At 44.3% G+C, this 24,532-nt stretch overlaps 1 protein-coding gene across 1 annotated transcript in view; it reads left to right on the plus strand.

Moving 5' to 3' along the window:
- il23r (interleukin 23 receptor) overlaps window positions 1–24,532 on the plus strand; it is an 88,620-nt gene that overhangs the window by 12,159 nt on the left and 51,929 nt on the right. Inside the window, exons 5-6 of the mRNA XM_078219374.1 lie at window positions 10,807–10,979; window positions 12,495–12,646. Coding sequence (XP_078075500.1) covers window positions 10,807–10,979; window positions 12,495–12,646 — 325 coding nt within the window. The remainder of the gene's footprint in view (window positions 1–10,806; window positions 10,980–12,494; window positions 12,647–24,532) is intronic.

Genomic DNA, 24,532 nt, shown 5'->3' on the forward strand with positions numbered 1-24,532 from the left:
ATCAGTATTGATGATTTGATTAAGATGGCAACATGGTAACACAGTGGTTAGTCCTGCTGCCTCACAACTCCAGAGACCCGAGTTTGATTCCTGGCTTGGATCACTGTCTGTGCGGAGTTTGCACATTCTCCTCATGTTTGCGTGGGTTTCCTCCGGGTGCTCCGGTTTCCTCCCACAGTTCAAAGATGTGTGGGTTAGGTTGATTGGCCATACTAAATTGCCACTTAAGTCACGGGGACTAGCAGGGTAAATACGTGGGGTTACAGGGATAGGGGTTGGGAGGGATTGTGGTTGGTGCAGACTTGATGGGCCGAATGGCCTCTTTCTGCACTGTAGGGATTCTATGTCAGCTGTCTGAGATTACCTACCTTGCCCCAGTATTCCCACAGCTTCCATGTAAATAGCCTTGTTTGGAGTGGAGGGAATTAAATGTAGTAAACTTTCTTTGAATAGAGACCCACAGTGATTTCCCTTACATTACAGTCCCTTGTGTTACACTGTATGCTGATTTTTTTTTGGTCCTTAATGACTATGCAAGCTGAAAAAAGAGACATTTGCTGAAGTATTTGCTGACTTTCAACTCTTCTATGTCCAACTATCCCATCACAAACCAGCATCCACTGAAGATGATGGATCATTGAAAGTGCGCCTAAATAATCTAGTACATGCATATTGCGGGTTTCTGAGCAACCTGTCTGATTTTCACATGCAACGCGAATGTGTAACAGCGTTGTGAGGTCTTAAGACCAACCCAGATATTTACAACAATAAACCTGACAAAGGGGTGGGAATCATCATCCTTAACAAGTGTAACTATATCAACAAAATGCACACCATTCTTACTGACTGGTCCAAATTCATATCCATTGCATCTGCTGTTCAATCTGACTGGGAAACTGGTGGTGTAGTGGCATTGTTATTGGACTAATAATCCACAGACCCAGGGTAATGCTCCGGGGACCTGGGTTCAAATCCCACCACAGCAGATGGTGAAATTTGAATTCAATAGAAATCTGGAATTTAAAAGTCTAATGATGACCATTGTCGATTATCGTAAAAACCCATCTGGTTCACTAATGTCCTTGAGAGAAGGAAATCTGCCACCCTTACCTGGTCTGGCCTGCATGTGACTATAGACCCACAGCAATGTGGTTGACTCTGAAATAGCATGGCAAACCACTCAGTCAAGGACATAGCAATGCTTACATTCCCTGAACGAATAAAACAAAAAAATGGACAGCTAAAAAAGTATTTGTTGGGCTTGTGTAAGAGTGTTGACCGATGTTATATAGGGTTTATCTATGTATCTATGGGCTGCCCTAGACATACAACACATTCATGTCCCATCTTATTTATGACAAGTTCTGCATGACATGAATTGGCCAAATGGTTGTATGAATTGTTACAACCAGTTTTGAGCAAGTTTTCCACATACACGGTGAAGGACTCCATCACATTTGTGAAGAACATTGAGGACTTGCATATCAATAGCAATGCTGTTTCCATGAGCTCATTTGACCTTTCTAGCCTATTCACCAATGTTCCACTTAAGAAAACCATGGATATTTGCACTGCAGCATTATATCATGGCAGTCCAGACCTGCTACCACTGTGTGAATCAGTATTCATCAAACCTATGAACTTGCCAACTCTTACAGTTGAATTCAATTTTAACAATGCCATGTATGCCCAAATAGATGGTGTTGCCATGGGTTCCCTTTCAGGCCCAGCTCCCCAAAATATCTCTGTTGGGTTACATGATAAACGTGTCTTTAATGGAATGACATCTAACCTCCTACCCCTTCCAAATTTCTGACATGTGGATGGTATGTTTGCTATATTTAAATCTGCAGAAGCATGGAACAATTTCCTTACATGCTTTTATGGACTCCATCCTGCTCTCAAAATTACCTTTGAAATGAAGCAGTCAAATGAACTCCCTTTCCTTGATGTACTAGAAATCTGCCAAGGGAGCTCTCTACCACAGTCATTGAATGGTGGAGCTATATTCTCAATATTGATGTCAATGGATAATAATGAACTGATCCAGCTCTCCTAATGGTGCTATTTATTTGCCATGAGTGTAAATACAGCATGTTTCAGCGGGTGGAACTTCAGGGCCTATAGGTGCACTCTTTGTAACTATCTTGATTACGCTTTGCCCTTTCACACAATCAGCACTGCATAACAACTAATGTTCTTAACATTTATTTGTAATGATTTTCTACCCCCCACCTCCATCATCTACAATCCTATGCTGAATGTTGTGATCTGTGCGATAGTGAATCTCAGCATCAGGGAAATCATTGAGTTGAGCCGATTCCTGTCCTTGCCTGACATGTAGATTTTTCAACAGCAGCCACTAGAAAGTGTTCCCAGAGGGAATTCCAAGCTTTGTTTTCCCCTTCACGAGCAAAACAGAAAAGGCTGGAAAATCTCAGCAGGTCTGACAGCATCTATGGGGAGAGAATAGAGCCAACGTTTCAAATCAGCATGACCTTCCGTCAGAGCTCAACACTTTTCCCCTTCTTAGGCCATTAGTACTGAGGACATATGTTGCAGTCCCCATCACTGGCCCAGCCAGGATCCACCAACTTCTCACAAACCAATGATCAAACACAAGATTTTCCTATAGTGATCATGCTTTAATCTTACACAACATGTTTCATTTACTCACTTAGCAATTTATTCATTTATCTATTTCTTCTTAATTATAATTAAAACCTACTGTACCATGGAGTTACTTGTTGCATTAATTATGTTTCAGTTTTTTGGATAGCTGATGACAATGTCTACTTGAACTTTTAAGGTTTACCATGTTTTCCTTTTAGTTGACTAATAATATGCATACCTCACAAGGGATTAGAATTAGCATTAAGTTCTAGCTGTTCTTTCACATTTTGCATATGACTGAAACTTTCCTTATTACTGGCACTTATAGCACCTTTCTGCGGAAATGTTCTTTGTGGCCAGAGAAATTCTACCCGCAAAACCCAAAAAATATTTTGCATTCACAGGTGGTAATTTGGTCACTGAGCAATGAGTTTTCTCACTGCATTAGGATTCACTTATGTTACTGTTTCTAACACTTCTAAGTGTTCCTTTTTAAAATTTTATTTGAGGCCAGGACAACGTTAGCCACAAAACCGAACTTGGCACGTCAGTTGTATGTGAAGTACTGATTGCAAGAAGAGCTGATGAAGTGTTAACCATGAGTTCCTCTGGTAATTAACCTCAATTACTGGCTCATTTGCAATGAAACAGAAGCTCTTAAAATGATTTTACTGTATCACTGCGAGCAAAGGTGCTGCATTATTCGATGAACTTCTTAAAATCAAGGCAGAATATATTTGTTCTTTTTTCACGCAGTGAGTCCTTAGAGCAGACAGCCACAAGAAGTGGCTGGGGAAGCTACCACTTACACTATCTACATAAGACCATAGACCATAAGATGTAATAGCAGAAGTGGGCCATTTGGCCCATTGAGTCTGCTCCGTTACCCTTCAATGAGAACGTGACTGATCTGATATGATCTTCAACTGCATTTGCATTTAAATTAACTTTTATTTTTGGGCCTTGGTAAAGGGGGAACCGGCACAGAGGTGGGCGCGGATCACGCTACTCGTCTCACGCCCGACTTTACCAAGGTTTCACGCCCAAATATGGGTGCAACTTGACGGTAAAATTGGGCCCTAAGAGTTTCTATACATACATGAAGAGAAAGAAGTTGGTGAAGACAAATGTAGGTCCCCCACAGACAGAAACGGGGGAATGTATAATGGGGGACAAAGAAATGGCCGAGCAACTGAATACATACTTCTGTTCTGTCTTCACAAAAGAGGACACAAATTAAATGCCAGAAATGTTGGCGAGTGCAAGATTTAGTAAGCGGGAAGAACTGAGAGAGATCAATATTAGTAGAGAAATGGTGCTGGAAAAATTGATGGGATTCAAGGCGGATGAATCCCCAGGGCCTGATAATCTACACCCCAGAGTACTTAAGGAAGTGGTTTTGGAAATAGTGGATGCATTGGTGGTCATCTTCCAGGATTCTATAGGCTCTGGACATTCCCTGCAGATTGGAGGGTAGCCAATGTCACTCCATTATTCAAAAAGGGAGGTAGAGAGAAAACAGGGAATTATAGACCAGTGAGCTTAACATCAATAGTGGGGAAAATTCTTGAATCCATTATCAAGGACTTTATAGCAGAGCATTTAGAAAGCAGGATCAGACAGAGTCAGCATGGATTTATGGAGCATGGATTTATGATCACTATTTGCCTCACGCCCGACTTTGCCAAGTTTTCACGTCTGAAAATGGGCACAACGTGATGGTAAAATCAGGCCCTTTGGGTGGAATTTTATGAGATTTTTTCTAAGTGTCAGACGGGCATGAAACTGGGAGAGTTCCAGATCCGATTTTTGGGCAAGTTTTCATGCCCAAGCTTATGCAATCTGTCTGCAAAATTTTGAACTAGTCTGGTTCTGGCCAGAGAGGCTGTGGACAGGGCTTAACTCACCAGATGGCCTGTGGAGGGAGGTATTATGCATGTGCAGACAATAGGGATTTGTTGTCCCTCCCTAATTGCCCTTGGGCTGATGGGCTTGCTAATAGTCAACCACATTGCAATAGATCTGCAGTCACATATAGGCTACCAGACCAGGTAAGGAGAGCAAATCTCCATCCCTAAAGGACATTGGTGAACCAGATGGGTTTTTACAGCAATCGACAATGGTCTCATGGTCGTTATTACAGATAGTAGCTTTTCAATTCCAGATTTTATTAACTTGAATTTAAATTCCACCAGTTGCCATGGTGGGATTTGAACCCATGTCTTCGGAGCATTATCCTGGGCCTCTGAATTACTAAGTCAGTGACATTACCACTATGCCCCTATCTCTCCCTGTGAAGGTGGTAGGAGGGTACAGAAACGCTTCACGAGAATGGTTCCAGGGATGAGAAACTTTGTAGAGATTGGAGGAGTTTTCTTCGGAGGAGAGAAGATTGAGAGGAGATTTGACAGAGGTGTCCAAAATCATGAGGGGCTGGACAAAGTAGATAGAGAGAAACTGTTCCCATTGGTGGAAGGATTGAGAACCAGAGGGCACAGATTTATGTAATTGGCAAAAGAAACAATGGTAACATGAGGAAAAGTATTTTCATGCAGCAAGTTGTTAAGATCTGGAATGCACTGCCTGTGAATGTGGTAGAGGCAGGTTCAACTGAGGCATTCAAGAAGGAATTGGATTATTATCTGAAAAAAAGAATATGCATCACTGGTGAGAAGGCAGGGGAGTGGCAAAAGGTGAATTGCTCATTCAGAGAACAAACAGACACGATGGGCTGAATGGCCTCCTTCTATGCTGTAATCTTTCTGTGATTCTGAGAATCAGCAAAAAACTGTTGAGGCTAGATCACTTAAAAATGGAGATTGGTTGAAGTTTGGGAGGTGCTATAGTGTATCACCACTGTGCCAGTGTTGGAGGGAGTAAATGTTAAAAGTGGATCGGGGAGCTATTTTGTCCTGGATGATATTGAATGTTTTTGGAGTTGCAAATATCCAGTCAAGTGAAGAGTATTCCATAATACTCTTGATTTATGTCTTGTAGATGCTGTGGGAAGTTAAAAGGTGGCTCACTCACTTTAGAATGCCCAGTCTCTAACCTGTTGTTATAAGTGCTCCCATTAAGTTTCTGGTGATGGTGACCCCAAATGGTTATTTATCAATCTCTGAACTATCTTCTGATGTGAACAATCTTCTGGTGGATGCAATCACGTCCCCTGCCCCACACTTGCTGTGATCAAAACCTATGTTTCAAAAATGTATTGTTTTGAGAAGGGTGTTTGAGAACATGACAGAAAGAGGGGAAAAAAATGTTTTTTTGAGAGTATGATTTTGATAAATCCTTTCCATGTTATAGTGGAGTCAATATTAAGAACAAAAGCAATGTAAAAACATATTCATATTCTCACATACTGGCACTGCTACAGTTCCAATAGCAAAGGAGAAAATGCTGGAAAATCTCAGCAGGTCTGGCAGCATCTGTAAGGAGAGAAAAGAGCTGACGTTTCGAGTCCAGATGACCCTTTGTCAAAGCTAAAAGGCATAGAAAGTGGGAGATATTTATACTGTAGGGAGAGGGAATGAAAGATGAGTCAGAGCCACAGAAACCAGGGGGAAAGACTGCTAATGGCTGTCCACAGAGAGAATAAAGGGTGTGAATGGCCAAACGGCAGAGAAGCTAAAATGAGAGGGTAAGCTGTGATAGGTGAAGATGTTGGGGGGAATGGAATGGATGGGACAGAGGTAAAATTTAGAAAAGGTGGAGAAAAGGTAAGGGAAGGGGGATAAAGTAGGGGAAAGACTGGGGGGGGGAAGAATAATGAAGAAATAAATAAAGAAATAAAAGGTAGAGAACAGTAAAACATTTTAAAAATAGAATGAAAACAAAGTGGTCGAGGTGGGGTAGAGCTAATCATCTGAAGTTGTTGAATTCAACGTTGAGACCGGAAGGCTGTAAAGTGTCTAGCCGGAAGATGAGATGCTGTTCCTCCAGTTTGCAGTGAGCTTCATTGGAACACTACAGCAGACCAAGGACAGATATGTGGGCATGAGAGCAGGATCGTGTGTTAAAATGGCAAGCAACCGGAAGGTCAGGGTCCTGATTGCGCACAGACCGAAGGTGCTCAGCAAAGCGATCACCCAGTCTACGCTTGGTCTCTCCGATATAGAGGAGACCACATTGGGAGCAGCGAATGCAATAGACCAAATTGAAAGAGGTGCAAGTGAAACTGTTCTCTACCTTTTACTTCTTTATTGACTTTCTTCATTTTTCTTTCCCCCCTCGCAACTCTTTCCCCCTACTTTTTCCCCCTTCCCTTACCTTTTCTCCCTCTTTTCTAAATTTTACCTCTGTCCCATCCATTCCACGCCTCCCCACCGCCCCCACCCCCCCCCCCCCACCCCCCGCCCCCGCAACACCAAACATCTTCACCTATCACAGCTTACCCTCTCATTTTAGCCTCTCTGCCATTTGGCCAATCACACCCTTTATTCTCTTCGTGGACATCCATTATCAGCTTTTTCCCCCTGGTTTCTGTGGCTATGACTCATCTTTCATTCCCTCCCCCTGCAGTATAAATATCTCCCACTTTCTCTGCCTTTTAGCTTTGACAAAGGGTCATCTGGATTCTGCTTAACCTGGAATGAATATTTTGGACCTTGGATGATAAGCATAGAAAGAGGTAAAAGGACAGGTGTTACACCTTCTGCGATTGCATGGGAAGGTGCTATGGGTGATGGGAGAGGTGTTGGGTTATAGTGGAGGGGTGGACTAGGTTATCATGGAGGGAATGGTCTCTGTGGAATGCTGACAGAGGGAGTGAAGGGAATGTGTGTTTGGTGGTGGCATCACACTGGAGTTGGTGAAAATGGCGGAGGAACAGCATCTCATCTTCCGGCAAGGCACTTTACAACCTTCTGGTCTCAACATCGAATTCAACAGCTTCAGATGATTAGCTCTACCCCACCTCGACCCCTTTGATTTTTTTCTATTTTTAAATTTTTTTTACTGTTCTCTACCTTTTATTTCTTCATTTTTTCCCCCCGACTCTTTTCTCCCCACTCTATCCTCCTTCCCTTACCTTTTCTCCCACTTTGCTTCCCCTTTTCTAAATTTTACCTCTGTCCCATCCATTCCCGCCCCCCCCCCCCCCCCCCCCCCCCCCCCCACCACCGCCAACATCTTCATCTGTCACAGTTTACCCTCTCATTTTCGCTCCTCCGCTCTTTGGCCATTCACACCCTTTATTCTCTCTGTGGACTGTCATTAGCGGTCTTTTCCCCTGGTTTCTGTGGCTATGACTCATCACAGGTTTGTGTTTATGTCTCTTGTTTATCTCTTTATTATGATTTTGGATGGCAGTTGTTCATCATTCTGCCATTCACACCTCCCCTCGACAAATCTCTTGTTTCTTGACTTTCCCATTACCATCCCCATTGATCTTGCACCACAAACTCTTTTGTAATTTAATCTCTCCTGCCTTCCACTCTATCACAAATCTTCACTTTTGTTCCTTGCACGGTGGCACAGTGGTTAGCACTGCTGCCTCACAGTGTCAGGGACAAGGGTTCAATTCCCAGCTTGGTCACTATCTGTGCGGAGTCTGCACCTTCTCCTTATGTCTGGGTGGGTTTCCTCCAGGTATTCCGGTTTCCTCCCACAGTCCGAAAGGCATGCTGGTGAGGTGCATTGGCCATGCTAAATTCTCCCTCAGTGTCACCGAACAGGTGACCGAGTATGGCAGCTAGGGGATTTTCACAGTAACTTCATTGCTGTCTTAATGTAAGCCTACTTGTGACACTAATAAATAAACTTTAAACTTTTCTCCCACCCTCCCCACTTCACTTTATTAAAACCTATTTTATCTCCAACTTTTACCAGTCCTGATAAAAGGTCAAAACCTGAAACACTGGGATAAATTTTCCGGTTCGGTCTGCCACAAGAATCATCATGGGCAGGACGGACAATTTGATGGACTGTTTAAAGATCTGTTGACATTGGCTGGGAATTTCCAGTCTCAGGTGGGCATGACCAGAAAATCTCACCCATTAATTTTGATTTGATTCAATTTATTATTGCCACATGTATTAATATATAGTGAAAAGTATTGTTTCTTGCTCGCTATACAGACAAAGCATACCGTACATAGAGAAGGAAAGGAGAGAGTACGGAATGTAGTGTTACAGTCATAGCTAGGGTGTAGAGAAAGATCAACTTAATGCAAGGTAGATCCATTCAAAAGTCTGATGGCAGCAGGGAAGAAGCTATTCTTGAGTCGGTTGGTATGTGACCTCAGACTTTTATATCTTTTTCCTGACGGAAGAAGGTGGAAGAGAGTATGCCCAGAGTGCATGGGATCCTTCATTATGTTGGCTGCTTTTCTGAGGCAGCGGGAAGTGTAGACAGTGTCAATGATGGAAGTCTGGTTTGCGTGATGGACTGGGCTTCGTTCACAAACCTTTGTAGTTTCTTGTGGTCTTGCACAAAGCGGGAGCCATACCAAGCTGTGATACAACTAGAAAGAATGCTGTCTATGGTGCATCTGTAAAAGTTAGTGAGAGTCGTAGTGGACATGCCAAATTTCCTTGGTCTTCTGAGAAAGTAGAGGTGTTGGTGAGCTTTCTTAACTATAGCGTTGACATAGAGGGACCAGGACAGGTTGTTGGTGATTTGGACACCTAAAAACTTGAAGTTCTTGACTATTTCTACCTCATCCCCATTGATGTAGACAGAGGCATGTCCTCCACTATGCTTTCTGAAATCAATGACTATCTCCTTCATTTTGCTGACGTTTAGGGAGAGATTATTGTCGTCGCACCAGTTCACCAGATTCTCTATCTCTTTTCTGTACTCTGTCTCATCATTGTTTGAGATCCAACCCACTATGGTGGTGTCATCAGCAAACTTGAAAATTGAGTTGGAGGAGAATTTGGCCACACAATCATTGGTGCATAAGGAGTATAGTAGGGTGCTGAGGACACAGCCTTGTGGGTCACCAATTTTGAGGATGACTGTGGAGGTGTTGTTGTTGCCTATCCTTACCGATTGCGGTCTGTGGGTTTGGAAATTCAGGATCCAGTCGCAGAGGAGGAGTTTTCCTCTATAGCTTTTTGACATTCAGTATGGTTCTAACTCTTATCTCTTTATCTTCAGAATCACCTGGATCCATTTCAACAGAAGCAGCCCTTTAATTTATGTATTGTGCCCTGGTTTCTGTCACTCTGTGTTGGAGATGCAATCAAGAGTGATATTCTCACTAAAATCCCACCCTGTAGGTCCCCATACAAAGAAAATGTGATCAGACGCCAGTGGAACCACATGGGTGGGTGAAAGTCTTGCCATCATTCACTGAAAATCCAAACCAAGTTTTCAAGAGCAAAGTATAACGGGCTCTGGGGGTCTCCAGTGGCTTATATGGAAAGAGAATAAAGTCAACATTACGAATCTGGATGACCTTCATCAGAGCCAAGTCAAAATGATGACGAAGGCCACGGAGTTTGGAGATGAGTTTCGTAGGAATAATGGTGTTGAAGGCTGAGATGGAGTCAATAAATAGGAGTCAGACATGGGTGTCTTTGCTATCTAGGTGTTCCAGGGTTTAGTGCAGGGTCAGGGAGATGGTATCTGCTTTGGACTTGTTGCAGCAGTTGGCGAACTGTAGTGGATCTAGACAATCTGGGAGGCCGGAATTGATTGGTGCCATGACTAACCCTTCGAAGCACTTCATAATGATGGCTGTCAGAGCCACCGGACGATAATCATTTTGCTTCTCTCTCCACAGATATGACCAGACCTACTAAGCATTTCAGGCATTTACTCCTTTTTTCAGATTTCCAGTATCCACTGTATTCTGCTTCTAAATTGGTTGTGAAGTACTTTAGGATATTCTGATGGCTATATATAAATACAAGTGTTTCTTATCTTTAAAGCAAAGCACTGGCAACTAACCTTAAATAATAAAATAAAGCCTGACCATGAAAATGGTTCTGGCCACTTGCTGGTGTTTTCAGATGGGCCTAGGAGATGTCCCTTTCATTGCATGTCCCATTTGAGCTATGATGTGAATCTCATGATGTAGAACTGAAAGAAACCTTCGCTTTATGATATAGGATTGTTGTGTTTGGCTTTTTTTTTAACATTCATTATAAGAAAGTTTATTCCATTTTGTTTGTGTTCAAAGCAAAAGTATGTTTCATTCCCACACTGCTGTATTATGAGTTCTGTATCATCTTATCTTTACAGTGAAATAACAGGTAACAAACAGATGTTTTCTACAACATTTCCTACAACAAGCAATGTCACTGTCCCTGGAGATAAACTTGAAAAGGTTTCTCTATACAAGGTTTGGGTACAAGCCGCGAATGCATTAGGAAGTGCAACATCCAAGGATCTAACTTTTTCGATCCACGATATAGGTACAGTATAACAATTTCTAGCAGTTGCAATTGTACTTGATCTTTCACGGTCCTGGGCTCAGACGCCTCTGGTGGATCAGTAAGCAAACAATTAATGTAATTAAAACAGATTAGGAAAGCCCAACATTTTATCACAATCCATTTAGACATAGATATAGAAGATAGGAGCAGGAGGAGGCCATTTGGCCCTTCGAGCCTGCTCCACCATTCATTATGATCATGGCTGATTTGTCACAATTTCTGCTGGAAAACCTTTTTTAATGGATTTTGGGGTGTGGGTAAGTTTAAATTTGGGTGTATTTAATTCTACCATTGAACAAACAAAAGAGTTGAAAATCTTTGGAACTTCTAGTTTACTCCTGCTATGGCTTTGGTGGGTATTAGGTTGGTTCCTGGCCTAGCTTTATGTATTAATGATGGGTTGTTGGCGATAGAGCTTCTACTCATGCCAAACATGGCCATTAACATGGGAAAAGGGGGGCCAGGTATTGATTCTGTATATCTGGAGCTGGCACAGGAACACTTGATGGCATGACCATAGAATCATAGAATCCCCACAGTGCAGAAGGAGACCATTTAGCTCATCAAGCCTGCACCGACAACAATCCTACCCAGGCTCTATCCCCGTAACCCACATATTAATCCTGCTAATCCTCCTGACACTAAAGGGCAATTTAGCATGGCCAATCAACCTAACCCGCACATATTTGGAGTGTGGGAGGGAACCAGAGCATCCAGATGAAATCCATGCAAACACAAGGATAATGTGTAAAACTCCACACAGACAAGTCACCCGAGGCAGGAATTGAACCCAGGTCCCTGGCGCTGTGAGGCAACAGTGCTAACCACTGTGCCACCATGCTGCCCAACATAGCCAACACAGCAGTAGTCTTTGGGCCCACCTGGAGAACAGGAATTAATATCTAGCTCCCTGAACAGGAGAAGCATTGTGTGTTCAGAAAACTCATTTTCAGAGCAGCCCCCTGAAGGAACATATAGAAATGTCCACTCTGGACCACCATTAACTCTCTGACCCTGTATCAAAACTTTCAAGGTGGATACCAATTTATCCCGAGAAGGTATGAACACCTGCCAACTCTCTCCAAAGTAAAGGTCCTCTCTCTGAACCTGCAGACTTTGGTAAGGTCAGTGATGAAGGTGGGAGTGAGCTTGGAGTAATTGCTGAGATTCTGCTATCTTTAGGGTTTTTAGTCATTCCATGAAGTAAACTCACGAGGAGAAATTGAAGCACTGCAGGTACCTGGGGAATTATATCCAATATAGGGTTACCCACTGTCATTTTCCTCAGGGCTTCTCCCACTTGGCCACCATTGCAGAAGACTAAATAGAAGGCTGGATAAGCTACGTACATGCGTTTCTGATTCTTCCCTAAAGTGATGAAAACCATTCAGGAGAGACCCCAAGGAAATTCCCAGTGACCATCTTTTAGGGATGAAGGAAGTTATGTTACTCTAATTCTAATGCCAATTTGTAACAGGATTTTTCTTTAAATAGTTAAGCCTGACCCTCCAAACATCACGAAAGTTGAATTTATAAACAATTCCGTTGCCAAGACCATTATTCACTGGAGAAATTCAACAAGTGCCAAATGTCGGTTTGAGCTAAGGTACAGAATAACTTCGGATCCCGGTGTCAGCTGGACTCTGGTAAGTTCCAGATTTGCTGCAGACTGCTGTTTTATAAAGTATGCATTATTCCCTGACTAAGATATAAGGAAGGAGTCTAACAACACCAGGTTAAAGTCCAACAGGTTTATTTGGTAGCAAACGCCACTAGCTTTCGGAGTGCTGCTCCTTCGTCAGGTGAGTGGGAGATCTGCTCATAAACAGCAAACAGGGCATATAAAGACACAAACTCAATTTACAGAATAATGAATAATGATTGGAATGCGAGTCTTTACAGCTAATCAATTCTTAAAGGTACAGACAATGTGAGTGGAGAGAGCATTAGCACAGGTTAAAGAGATGTATATTGTCTCCAGATAGGACAGCCAGTGAGACTTTGCAAGTCCAGGCAAGTTGTGGGGGTTACAGATAGTGTGACATAAACCCAAGATCCCGGTTGATGCCGTCCTCATGTGTGGGGAACTTGGCTATCAGTTTCTGCTCAGCGACTCTGCGCTGTCGTGTGTCGTGAAGGCCGCCTTGGAGAACGCTTACCCGAAGATCAGAGGCCGAATGCCCGTGACTGCTGAAGTGCTCCCCAAAAAGGAAGAGAACAGTCTTGCCTGGTGATTGTCGAGCGGTGTTCATTCATCCGTTGTCGTAGCGTCTGCATGGTCTCCCCAATGTACCATGCCTCGGGACATCCTTTCCTGCAGCGTATCAGGTAGACAACGTTGGCTGAGTTGCAAGAGTATGTACCGTGTACCTGGTGGATGGTGTTCTCACGTGAGATGATGACCTCCGTGTCAATGATCCGGCACATCTTGCAGAGGTTGTTGTGGCAGGGTTGTGTGGTGTCGTGGTCACTGTTCTCCTGAAGGCTGGGTAGTTTGCTGCGGACAATGGTCTGTTTGAGGTTGTGCGGTTGTTTGAAGGCAAGAAATGGGGATGTGGGGATGGCCTTGGCGAGATGTTCGTCTTCATCAATGACATGTTGAAGGCTCCGGAGGAGATGTCATAGCTTCTCCGCTCCGGAGAAGCTTCTCCCCGGATTATTGACACGGATGCCATCATCTCACGCGAGAACGCCATCCACCAGGTACACGGTACCTACTCTTGCAACTCGGCCAATGTTGTCTACCTGATACGCTGCAGGAAAGGATGTCCCGAGGCATGGTACATTGGGGAAACTATGCAGACGCTACGACAATGGATGAATGAACACCGCTTGACAATCACCAGGCAAGACTGTTCTCTTCCAGCAGAGGAGAAGCTGTTCTTGAGTCAGTTGGTATGTAACCTCAGACTTTTGTGTCTTTTTCCTGATGGAAGAAAGTGAAAGAGAGAATGTCCAGGATGTGTGAGGTCCTCAATTATGCTGGCTGCTTTGCCAAGGCAACGGGAAGTGTAGTCAGGGTCAATGGATAGAATGCTGGTTTGTGTGATGGATTGGGCTACATTCATGACCTTTTGTAGTTTCTTGCAGTCTTGGGCAGAGCAGGAGCCATACCAAGCTGTGATACAACCAGAAAGAATGCTTTCTATGGTGCATCTGTGAAATTTGGTGAGAGTCATAGCTGACATGCCAAATTTCTTTAGTCTTCTGAGAAAGTAGAGGCGTTGGTGGGTTTTCTTAACTATAGTGATGGCTTGGGGGGACCAGGACAGGTTGTTGGTGATCTGGACACCTAAAAACTTGACGCTCTCTACCCTTTCTACTTCATCCCCATTGATGTAGACAGGGGTATGTTCTCCTCTACGCTTCCTGAAGTCGATGACCATTTCCTTCATTTTGTTGACATTGAAGGAGAGATTATTGTTGCCACACCAGTTCACCAGATTCTCTATCTTATTCCTATACTCTGTCTCGTCATTGTTTGAGATCCAACCCACTACGGTGGTGTCGTCAGCAAACTTGAAAATCGAATTGGAGGGGCACCGGTGTTGAGGATGATCAAGGAGGAGGTGTTGTTGCCTATCCTTACTGATTGTTGTCTGTGAGTTAGGAAGTTCAGGATCCAGTCGCAGAGGGAGGAGCCGACGTCCAGGCCACAGAGTTTGGAGATGTGTTTCATAGGAATAATGGTTGAAGACTGAGTTGTAGTCAATAAATAGGAATCTGACATGGGTGTCTTTGTTATCTAGGTGTTCCAGGGTTGAGTGCAGGGCCAGGGAGATGGTGTCTACTGCGCACCTGTTGTGGCGGTAGGCAAACTGTAGTGGATCCAGGTAGCCTGGGAAGCTGGAATTGATTCGTGCCATGACTAACCTTTCGAAGTGGTGTGGTGTGGGAAAGAAGGGTTCTTTTTCATGGGACACTGGCATCAGTTTTGGGGCAGGGGGGACCTATACCGTTGGGATGGTCTCCACCTGGACCGAGCTGGGATCAGTGTTCTGGCGAAGAGAGTAAATGGGGTGGTCAATAGGACTTTAAACTAGAGATTGGGGGGGAAGGGAAAGTCAGGGAACCAAGAGGTGAAGGAATCAGTGGGAAGCGTAGCTGCTTAGGATTACAAAAAATCACGAAAAGACAGCACTCAGGAGAGGTTACGATAGTCCCCATCTCACAAAATATGACACAGTGTCTGGAAAGGCTCAGTAGACCAAGGTCCACCACACTACGAAAACAAAAAGGGACGGTCAATAGGGAATTAAAGGTGCTATATTTAAATGCCCGCAGTGTCCGGAACAAGATAGATGAGCTTGTGGCCCAGATTGTGACTGGCAGGTATGATGTGGTAGGCATCACAGAGACGTGGTTGCAGGGGGTTCAGGACTGGCAGTTAAACATCCAGGGATTCACAACCTATCGAAAAGACAGAGGGGTGGGTAGAGGGGGCGGGGTTGCCTTGTTAATTAGAAATGAAATTAAATCAATAGCACTAAACGACATAGGGTCAGACGATGTGGAGTCTGTGTGGGTAGAGTTGAGGAACCACAAAGGCAAAAAAACCATAATGGGAGTTATGTACAGGCCTCCTGACAGTGGTCAGGACCAGGGGCACAAAATGCACCACGAAATAGAAAGGGCATGTCAGAAAGGCAAGGTCACAGTGATCATGGGGGATTTCAATATGCAGGTGGACTGGGTAAATAATGTTGCCAGTGGACCCAAAGAAAGGGAATTCATTGAATGTTTACAGGATGGCTTTTTGGAACAGCTTGTGATGGAGCCCACGAGGGAACAGGCTATTCTGGACTTAGTGTTATGTAATGAGCCAGACGTGATAAAAGATCTTAAAGTAAGGGAACACTTAGGAAGCAGTGATCATAATATGGTAGAATTCAGTCTGCAATTTGAAAGAAGGAAGGCAGAATCAGATGTGAAGGTTCTACAGTTAAATAAAGGTAATTACAGGCGCATGAGGGAGGAGCTGACAAAAATCGACTGGAAGCAGAGCCTAATGGGAAAGACAGTAGAACAGCAATGGCAGGAGTTTCTGGGAGTAATTGAGGACACAGTGCAGAGGTTCATCCCAAACAAAAGAAAGGTTATCAGAGGGGGGATTAGGCAGCCATGGCTGACAAAGGAAGTCAGGGAATGCATCAAGGCAAAAGAGAGAGCCTATAATGTGGCAAAGAGTAGTGGGAAGTCAGAAGATTGGGAAGGCTATAAAAACAAACAGAGGATAACAAAGAGAGAAATAAGGAAGGAGAGGATCAAATATGAAGGTAGGCTAGCCAGTAACATTAGGAATGATAGTAAAAGTTTCTTTAAATACATTAAAAACAAACGGGAGGCAAAAGTAGACATTGGGCCGCTCCAAAATGACGCTGGTAATCTAGTGATGGGAGACAAGGAAATAGCTGAGGAACTTAATAAGTACTTTGCGTCAGTCTTCACAGTAGAAGACATGAGTAATATCCCAACAATTCAGGAAAGTCAGGGGGCAGAGTTGAATATGGTTGCCATCACAAAGGAGAAAGTGCTAGAGAAACTAAAAGGTCTGAAAATTGATAAATCTCCGGGCCCAGATGGGCTACATCCTAGAGTTCTAAAGGAGATAGCTGAAGAAATAGTGGAGGCGTTAGTTATGATCTTTCAAAAGTCACTGGAGTCAGGGAAAGTCCCAGAGGATTGGAAAATCGCTGTTGTAACCCCACTGTTCAAGAAGGGAACAAGAAAAAAGATGGAAAATTATAGGCCAATTAGCCTAACCTCAGTTGTTGGCAAAATTCTAGAATCCATCGTTAAGGATGAGATTTCTAAATTCTTGGAAGTGCAGGGTCGGATTAAGACAAGTCAGCATGGATTTAGTAAGGGGAGGTCGTGCCTGACAAACCTGTTAGAGTTCTTTGAAGAGATAACAAATAGGTTAGACCAAGGAGAGCCAATGGATGTTATCTATCTTGACTTCCAAAAGGCCTTTGACAAGGTGCCTCACGGGAGACTGCTGAGTAAAATAAGGGCCCATGGTATTCGAGGCAAGGTACTAACATGGATTGACGATTGGCTGTCAGACAGAAGGCAGAGAGTTGGGATAAAAGGTTCTTTCTCAGAATGGCAACCGGTGACAAGTGGTGTCCCGCAGGGTTCAGTGTTGGGGCCACAGCTGTTCTCTTTATATATTAACGATCTAGATGACGGGACTGGGAGCATTCTGGCCAAGTTTGCCGATGATACAAAGATAGGTGGAGGGGCAGGTAGTATTGAGGAGGTGGGGAGGCTGCAGAAAGATTTAGACAGTTTAGGAGAGTGGTCCAAGAAGTGGCTGATGAAATTCAACGTGGGCAAGTGCGAGGTTGTACACTTTGGAAAAAAGAATAGAGGCATGGACTATTTTCTAAACGGTGACAAAATTCATAATGCTAAAGTGCAAAGGGACTTGGGAGTCCTAGTCCAGGATTCTCTAAAGGTAAACTTGCAGGTTGAGTCCGTAATTAAGAAAGCAAATGTAATGTTGTCATTTATCTCAAGAGGCTTGGAATACAAAAGCAGGGATGTACTTCTGAGGCTTTATAAAGCACTGGTTAGGCCCCATTTGGAGTACTGTGAGCAATTTTGGGCCCCACACCTCAGGAAGGACATACTGGCACTGGAGCGGGTCCAGCGGAGATTCACACGGATGATCCCAGGAATGGTAGGCCTGACATACGATGAACGTCTGAGGATCGTGGGATTATATTCATTGGAGTTTAGGAGGTTGAGGGGAGATCTGATAGAAACTTACAAGATAATGAACGGCTTAGATAGGATGGACGTAGGGAAGTTGTTTCCATTAACAGGGGAGACTAGGACGCGGGGGCACAGCCTTAGAATAAAAGGGAGTCACTTTAGAACAGAGATGAGGAGAAATTTCTTCAGCCAGAGAGTGGTGGGTCTGTGGAATTCATTGCCACAGAGGGCTGTGGAGGCCGAGACGTTGAGCGTCTTCAAGACAGAAATTGATAAATTCTTGATTTCTCGAGGAATTAAGGGCTATGGGGAGAGAGCGGGTAAATGGAGTTGAAATCAACCATGATTGAATGGTGGAGTGGACTCGATGGGCCGAATGGCCTTACTTCCGCTCCTATGTCTTATGGTCTTATGGTCTTATAACGATGGATGTCAGAGCCACCGGTCGATAGTCATCAAGGCACGTTGCTTGGCTTTTCTTTGGTACTGGGATGATGGTCATCTTCTTGAAGCAGATAGGGACCTCAGATTGTTGTAAAGAGAGGTTGAAGATGTCTGCGAATAACCCCGCCAGCTGGTCCCCACGGGATCTGAGCTCTAGTCTGGGTACCCCATCGGGCCAGTCGCTTTCCATGGATTGACCTTCAAGAAAGCTGCTCTGACATCTGCAATGGTGACCTCAGATACAGGTTCATCCATGATTTCCAGGGTGGAGGGCATGCTCTTGCTGACCTCTTGCTCAAAACGGGCAGAGAATGCATTGAGCTCATCAGGGAGGGGTGCGTTGAAGTCGGCGATTTTATCTGCCTTCATCTTGTCACCTTTTATGTCTTGCAGACCTTGCCATAGTCAGCGGGGGGGTCTGTGTGGCCAGCCTGGGACTCTAGCTTGGTCCAGTACTGTCTTTTGGCATCTTTTTATCGTATCTGACTTTCTTGTATAGGTCAGGGTCGCCTGACTTGAATGCCTCAGACCTGGACTTCAGCAAGCAGTGGATATCCCTGTTCACCCATGGTTTCCGGTTAGGAAACACACAAATTTGCTTCTTTGGCACACAGTCTTCTACACACTTACTAATGAAGTCAGTTACTGTCGTGGCGTACTTGTTCAGGCTGGTCGCAGAGTTTTTAAATACTGACCAGTCCACTGACTCCAAGCAGCCCTGTAGGAGATCATCCGATTCCTCAGACCAACATTGCATGACTCTCTTTGATGGATTCTCCTGCTTCAGTTTTTGCTTGTAAGCTGGGAGCAGGAGCACAGCCTTGTGGTCTGATTTGCCAAAGTGTGGGTGGGCAATAGAGCGATAGGCATGTTTGATATTTGTGTAGCAGTGGTCGAGGATGTTTGGACCTCTGGTGGAACAGGCGACATGTTGGTAGTACGCTCTTGAGTTTGGCCTGATTGAAGTCCCCAGCCACGATGAACAAGGCCTCGGGATATTTTGTCTCAAGGCTATTTGTACTGATGTATATTTCGTCCATCGCAATCTTCACATCTGCATGGGGTGGGATGTAAATGCCGTCATTTACATCCCACGATAGGTAGTTGGGGTGGCATTTTAGCGTCGGGTGTTCTAGGTCCAAGAAGCAGAAACTTGCCAGTGTTGCTACATCTGGCACCATGAGGTGTTGATTAGGAAGCAGACCCCACCTCCCCTAGCCTTACCGTGATCAAGCTCTGATGAACAATCATCCAGACTTGTGACGTTGGCTCTACTCTCTCTCTCTCTCCATGTAAGCCACAGGAAACCCACTGAGCCCATTATACGTTGCTCTTGAAAACTTGGTGATAGGTTTGGATTTTCCTTGGATTTTCAGTGAATGATGGCAAGACTTTCACCCATGTGGTTCCACTGGCATCTGATCACATTTTCTTTGTATGGGGGCCTGAAGGTGGGATCTTAGTGAGAATATCACTCTTGATTGCATCTCCAACACTGAGAGTGACAGAAACCAGGGCACAATACATCAGTTAAAGGGCCGCTTCTGTTGAAATGGATCCAGATGATTCTGAAGATGAAGAGATAAGAGTTAGAACCACAGTGAATATCAAAAAGCTATAGAGGAAAGTAATACATCATCGAAGGGACCAAGATTCTCGGAAGCTGTGATGGTGGTGATATTAGCAGAGCTAAAAGCCATAAGTAAAAGTTGTTTGGTGTCCCCAAAAAATAATTTGCAGGGAATCTGGAGAGAGAGCAAATTGGCAATCAGTGCCAACTCTATTGCCCCATTAATCACTAGAAGTGACTTGATGACCATACCAGCCTGGCCAAAGAAAGTGACGACATGGGTTTCCCTGCAGGTGCTGAGGTATTGCTGGAAGCATAACTGATCTCAGCAACATTCGGGCAATAGATTTTAAAAGAAGAAATCAATGAGACCCTGACTAGGAACAAGAATCTCTCAGCACCCCACCCACACAGAGGCTTTCTCCCATACCATTCCACCTCCCCATAAATATCACATTTCCTACAATGTTTAACAGAAAATGTAGAAACCACTGCCTACAACTGAATGCATCTTTATCGGGTATTTCAGCAGACACTTGGGTGAAAAAACATTGGGAATAATCAGTTCCACGTCTATACCTTTGTGCTCTTTGCAAAAGGGAAATACGTGTACAACTAGGAACAAAGGAGAGATGTCTTCAGTGGATATGAGGCACTGCTCCACCCTGGGGAAATTGGGCAAGTTGTCAGAAGATAACCAGGTTTTGATTGGTAATGGGGCAGAGCATTTATAGAACTGTGAATATTTTGCAGTCTGAATATTCCAATGACTTAAAAGGTCTCCTGTTATTGCTCAGTCACGGTTCCTGATTTACCAGTTAGAGATCTTCTTCCAATGATGAATACCCATCGTATCCCTCAGCAGTGCTCAATACTAAACATAGAGTTACCCAAACAAAAAGCTGACATTCTCCACCCAATTCACTCACCCAGCCATGGTATTTAACTTCCCAATGTCACAATCACTGAGGAAATTGTTTAGAAAGAGAGGCTATCACTGAATGAACCAAATATGACCATTGACCAGGAGAAACTGGGAAATTGCAGTTTCTTATTGGAGCATTAATAGACACTGTTGGCTACGGAACTCAAAGACCAAGATCTCAGGAATTCCATTTTTTTAAAAATCTATCTTTCAGAAGGTTCCCATGCGCGTACTTTATTCTCCAAAGAGAAGGACTTGGTGGATGATGAGTCTGGGAAAGGATGTGTAGATAGTTTGAGTCATGTTGAGATCAAAAAGGAGGTGGTATTGGGGTTCTTGAGAAACATCAAGGTAGACAAGTCTCCAGGGCCTGTTGGGATATACCCCAGAATACTGAGAGAGGCAAGAGAGGAAATTGCTTGAGAGAAATCTTTGTATCCTCACTGGCTACAGGGGAGGTCCCAGAGGATTGGAGAATAGCCAATGTTGTTCCTTTGTTTAAGAAGGGTAGCAAGAATAATCCAGGTAATTACGGGCCGGTGAGCCTTACATCAGTGGTAGGGAAATTATTGGAGAGGATTCTTCGAGACAGGATTTATTCCCACTTGGAAATAAGTGGACGTAATAGTGAAAGGCAACATGGTTTTGTGAAGGGAAGATCGTGTCTTATCAACTTGATCGAGTTTTTCGAGGAAGTGACGAAGATGATTGATGAGGTTAGGACAGTGGGTGTTGTATACATGGACTTCAGTAAGGCCTTGGACAAGGTCCCTCATGGCAGACTGGTGCAGAAGGTGAAGTCGCATGGGATCAGAGGTGAGCTGGCAAGGTGGATACAAAACTGGCTTGGTCAAAGAAGTGGAGATGCCGGCGTTGGACTGGGGTAAACACAGTAAGAAGTTTAACAACACCAGGTTAAAGTCCAACAGGTTTATTTGGTAGCAAAAGCCACACAAGCTTTCGGAGCTCTTAGCCCCTTCTTCAGGTGAGTGGGAATTCTGTTCACAAACAGAGCTTATAAAGACACAGACTCAATTTACATGAATAATGGTTGGAATGCAAATACTTACAACTAATCAAGTCTTTAAGAGACGAAACAATGTGAGTGGAGAGAGCATCAAGACAGGCTAAAAAGATGTGTATTGTCTCCAGACAAGACAGCCAGTGAAACTCTGCAGGTCCACGCAACTGTGGGAGTTACAAATAGTGTGACATGAACCCAATATCCCGGTTGAGGCTGTCCTCGTGTGTGCGGAACTTGGCTATCAGTTTCTGCTCAGCTTTCTGCTGAGCAGAAACTGATAGCCAAGTTCCGCACACACGAGGACGGCCTCAACCGGGATATTGGGTTCATGTCACACTATTTGTAACTCCCAGAGTTGCGTGGACCTGCAGAGTTTCACTGGCTGTCTTGTCTGGAGACAATACACATCTTTTTAGCCTGTCTTGATGCTCTCTCCACTCACATTGTTTCGTCTCTTAAAGACTTGATTAGTTGTAAGTATTTGCATTCCAACCATTATTCATGTAAATTGAGTCTGTGTCTTTATAAGCTCTGTTTGTGAACAGAATTCCCACTCACCTGAAGAAGGGGCTAAGAGCTCCGAAAGCTTGTGTGGCTTTTGCTACCAAATAAACCTGTTGGACTTTAACCTGGTGTTGTTAAACTTCTTACTTGGTCAAAGAAGACAGAGGGTAGCAGTGGAAGGGTGCGTTTCTGAATGGAGGGCTGTGACAAGTGGTGTTCCGCAGGGATCAGTGCTGGGACCTTTGCTGTTTGTACTATATATAAATGATGTGGAGGAAAATGTAACTGGATTGATTAGTAAGTTTGCGGACGACACAAAGGTTGGTGGATTTGCGGATAGCAATGAGGACCATCAGGGGATACAGCAGGATATAGATCAGTTGGAGACTTGGGCGGAGAGATGGCAGATGGAGTTTAATCTGGACAAATGTGAGGTAATGCATTTTAGAAGGTCTAATACAGATAGGAAATATACAGTAAATGGCAGAACCCTTAGGAGTATTGATAGGCAAAGAGATCTGGGTGTACAGGTACACAGGTCAGTGAAAGTGGCAATGCAGGTGGAGAAGGTAGTCAAGAAGGCATACGGCATGCTTGCCTTCATCAGCCGGGGTATTGAGTTTAAAAATTGGCAAGTCATGTTGACGCTTTATAGAACCTCAATGAGGCCGCACTTGGAATATAGTGTTCAATTCTGGTTGCCACACTACCAGAAGGATGTGGAGACTTTGGAGAGGGTACAGAAAAGATTTACCAGGATGTTGCCTGGTATGGAGGGCATTAGCTATGAGGAGAGGTTGGAGAAACTTGGTTTGTTCTCACAAGAGCGACGGAGGTTGAGGGGTGACCTGATAGAAGTCTACAAGATTATGAGAGGCATGGACAGAGTGGATAGTCAGAAGCTTCTTCCCAGGGTGGAAGAGTCAATTACTAGGGGGTGTAGGTTTATGGTGCAAGGAGCAAGTTTTAAAAGAGATGCACGAGGCAGATTTTTTACACAGAGAGTGGTGGGTGCCTGGAACACATTGCCGGGGGAGGTAGTGGCAGCTGATACAGTAATGACTTTTAAGGGGCGTCTTGACAAGTACATGAATGAGATGGGAATAGAGGGATATGGTCCCTGGAAGCGTAGGGGGTTTTAGTTACGTCAGGCAGCATGGTCGGTGCAGGCTTGGAGGACCGAAGGACCTGTTCCTGTACTGTAATTTTCTTTGTTCTTTGTTCGCGTGAAGTGGTGACAGCTTTTTCTTTACCTTCTGTGTTTAGAAGGCCAAATCACCAAATTAGAGAACATTGAGAAAACCTTTCTGGAAACCTTTGCCAGATTACATTGCAGGGCTTCCCTTAATCTGTATAAGCTCCAGGAATCGGACTTGAGAATTCTAAAGAAATGTTCTGTAGTGATTCTGGTAGTGCCCAAAGGGCACTAGTTAGCACTGCTGCCTCCCAGTGTCAGGGACCTGGGTTCAATTCTGGCTTTGGGTGACTGTGTGGAGTTTGCACGTTCTCCCTGTGTTTGTGTCAGGTTCCTCTGGGTGCTCTGGTTCCCTCCCACAGTCCAACAATGTGCGAGTTAGGTTAATTGGCCATGCTAAATTGCCCCTTAGTGTCAGGGGGATTAGCAGGATAAATACATGGGGTTACGGGGAGGGGGCCTGGGTGGGATTGTTGGTGCAGGCTCATTGGGTCGAATGGCCTCTTTCTGCATTGTAGGAATTCTATGATTCTACATTAACACTCCAAAAAAGTGTCAACAGCCATGACTGAAACAAGTATCCCTGACTGCCATTAGCTATTCGACCCAACTACTGTGGCTAAGCATTGTCAATATGCTGGATTTCTTGAGAATAAACCAGATATGTTTACTCCCTAATACATTCTTAACAATGTGGTTAGCACCAACCACCATCTGTACCTTCTGGGAATTGAATCTTTCCTGTTCATTAAGTTGATAGTGCTTTCAGATAGAATGTCCAGATGTACAAAAGGTTAACAGAAGTGAATCTGAGGTCTGGGGAGGTGAGACGGGAGGGGGGAGACCAGCATAGGGAGCATTCAGCAATGGGTCCCAATGTCCGTGGGGAATTGGAGGGGGTGGTGGGGGGGGGCGGGGGGGTGGCGGTGGGTTACAGCGGATCTCCCAGTACACTGGGAAAGTAGGGCACCTGAAGAATGGCACCCTGGAGCTCAGCAGCCAGCTTCACCAGTGAAATTAGGCTCAATGTTCCCCCCTACTGGCCAGAATTGCATCCTGGCACTTTTCTTTGACTAAGTGCCATAAGATTGCTTTTTTACGCTCGTGAGTCTGAAACTCACCCATTTTCTCGCTTGTTCAGCATTTTCAG

The sequence above is a fragment of the Mustelus asterias genome, chromosome 8 (assembly GCF_964213995.1).
Source record: "Mustelus asterias chromosome 8, sMusAst1.hap1.1, whole genome shotgun sequence".
Lineage (NCBI taxonomy): Eukaryota > Metazoa > Chordata > Chondrichthyes > Carcharhiniformes > Triakidae > Mustelus > Mustelus asterias.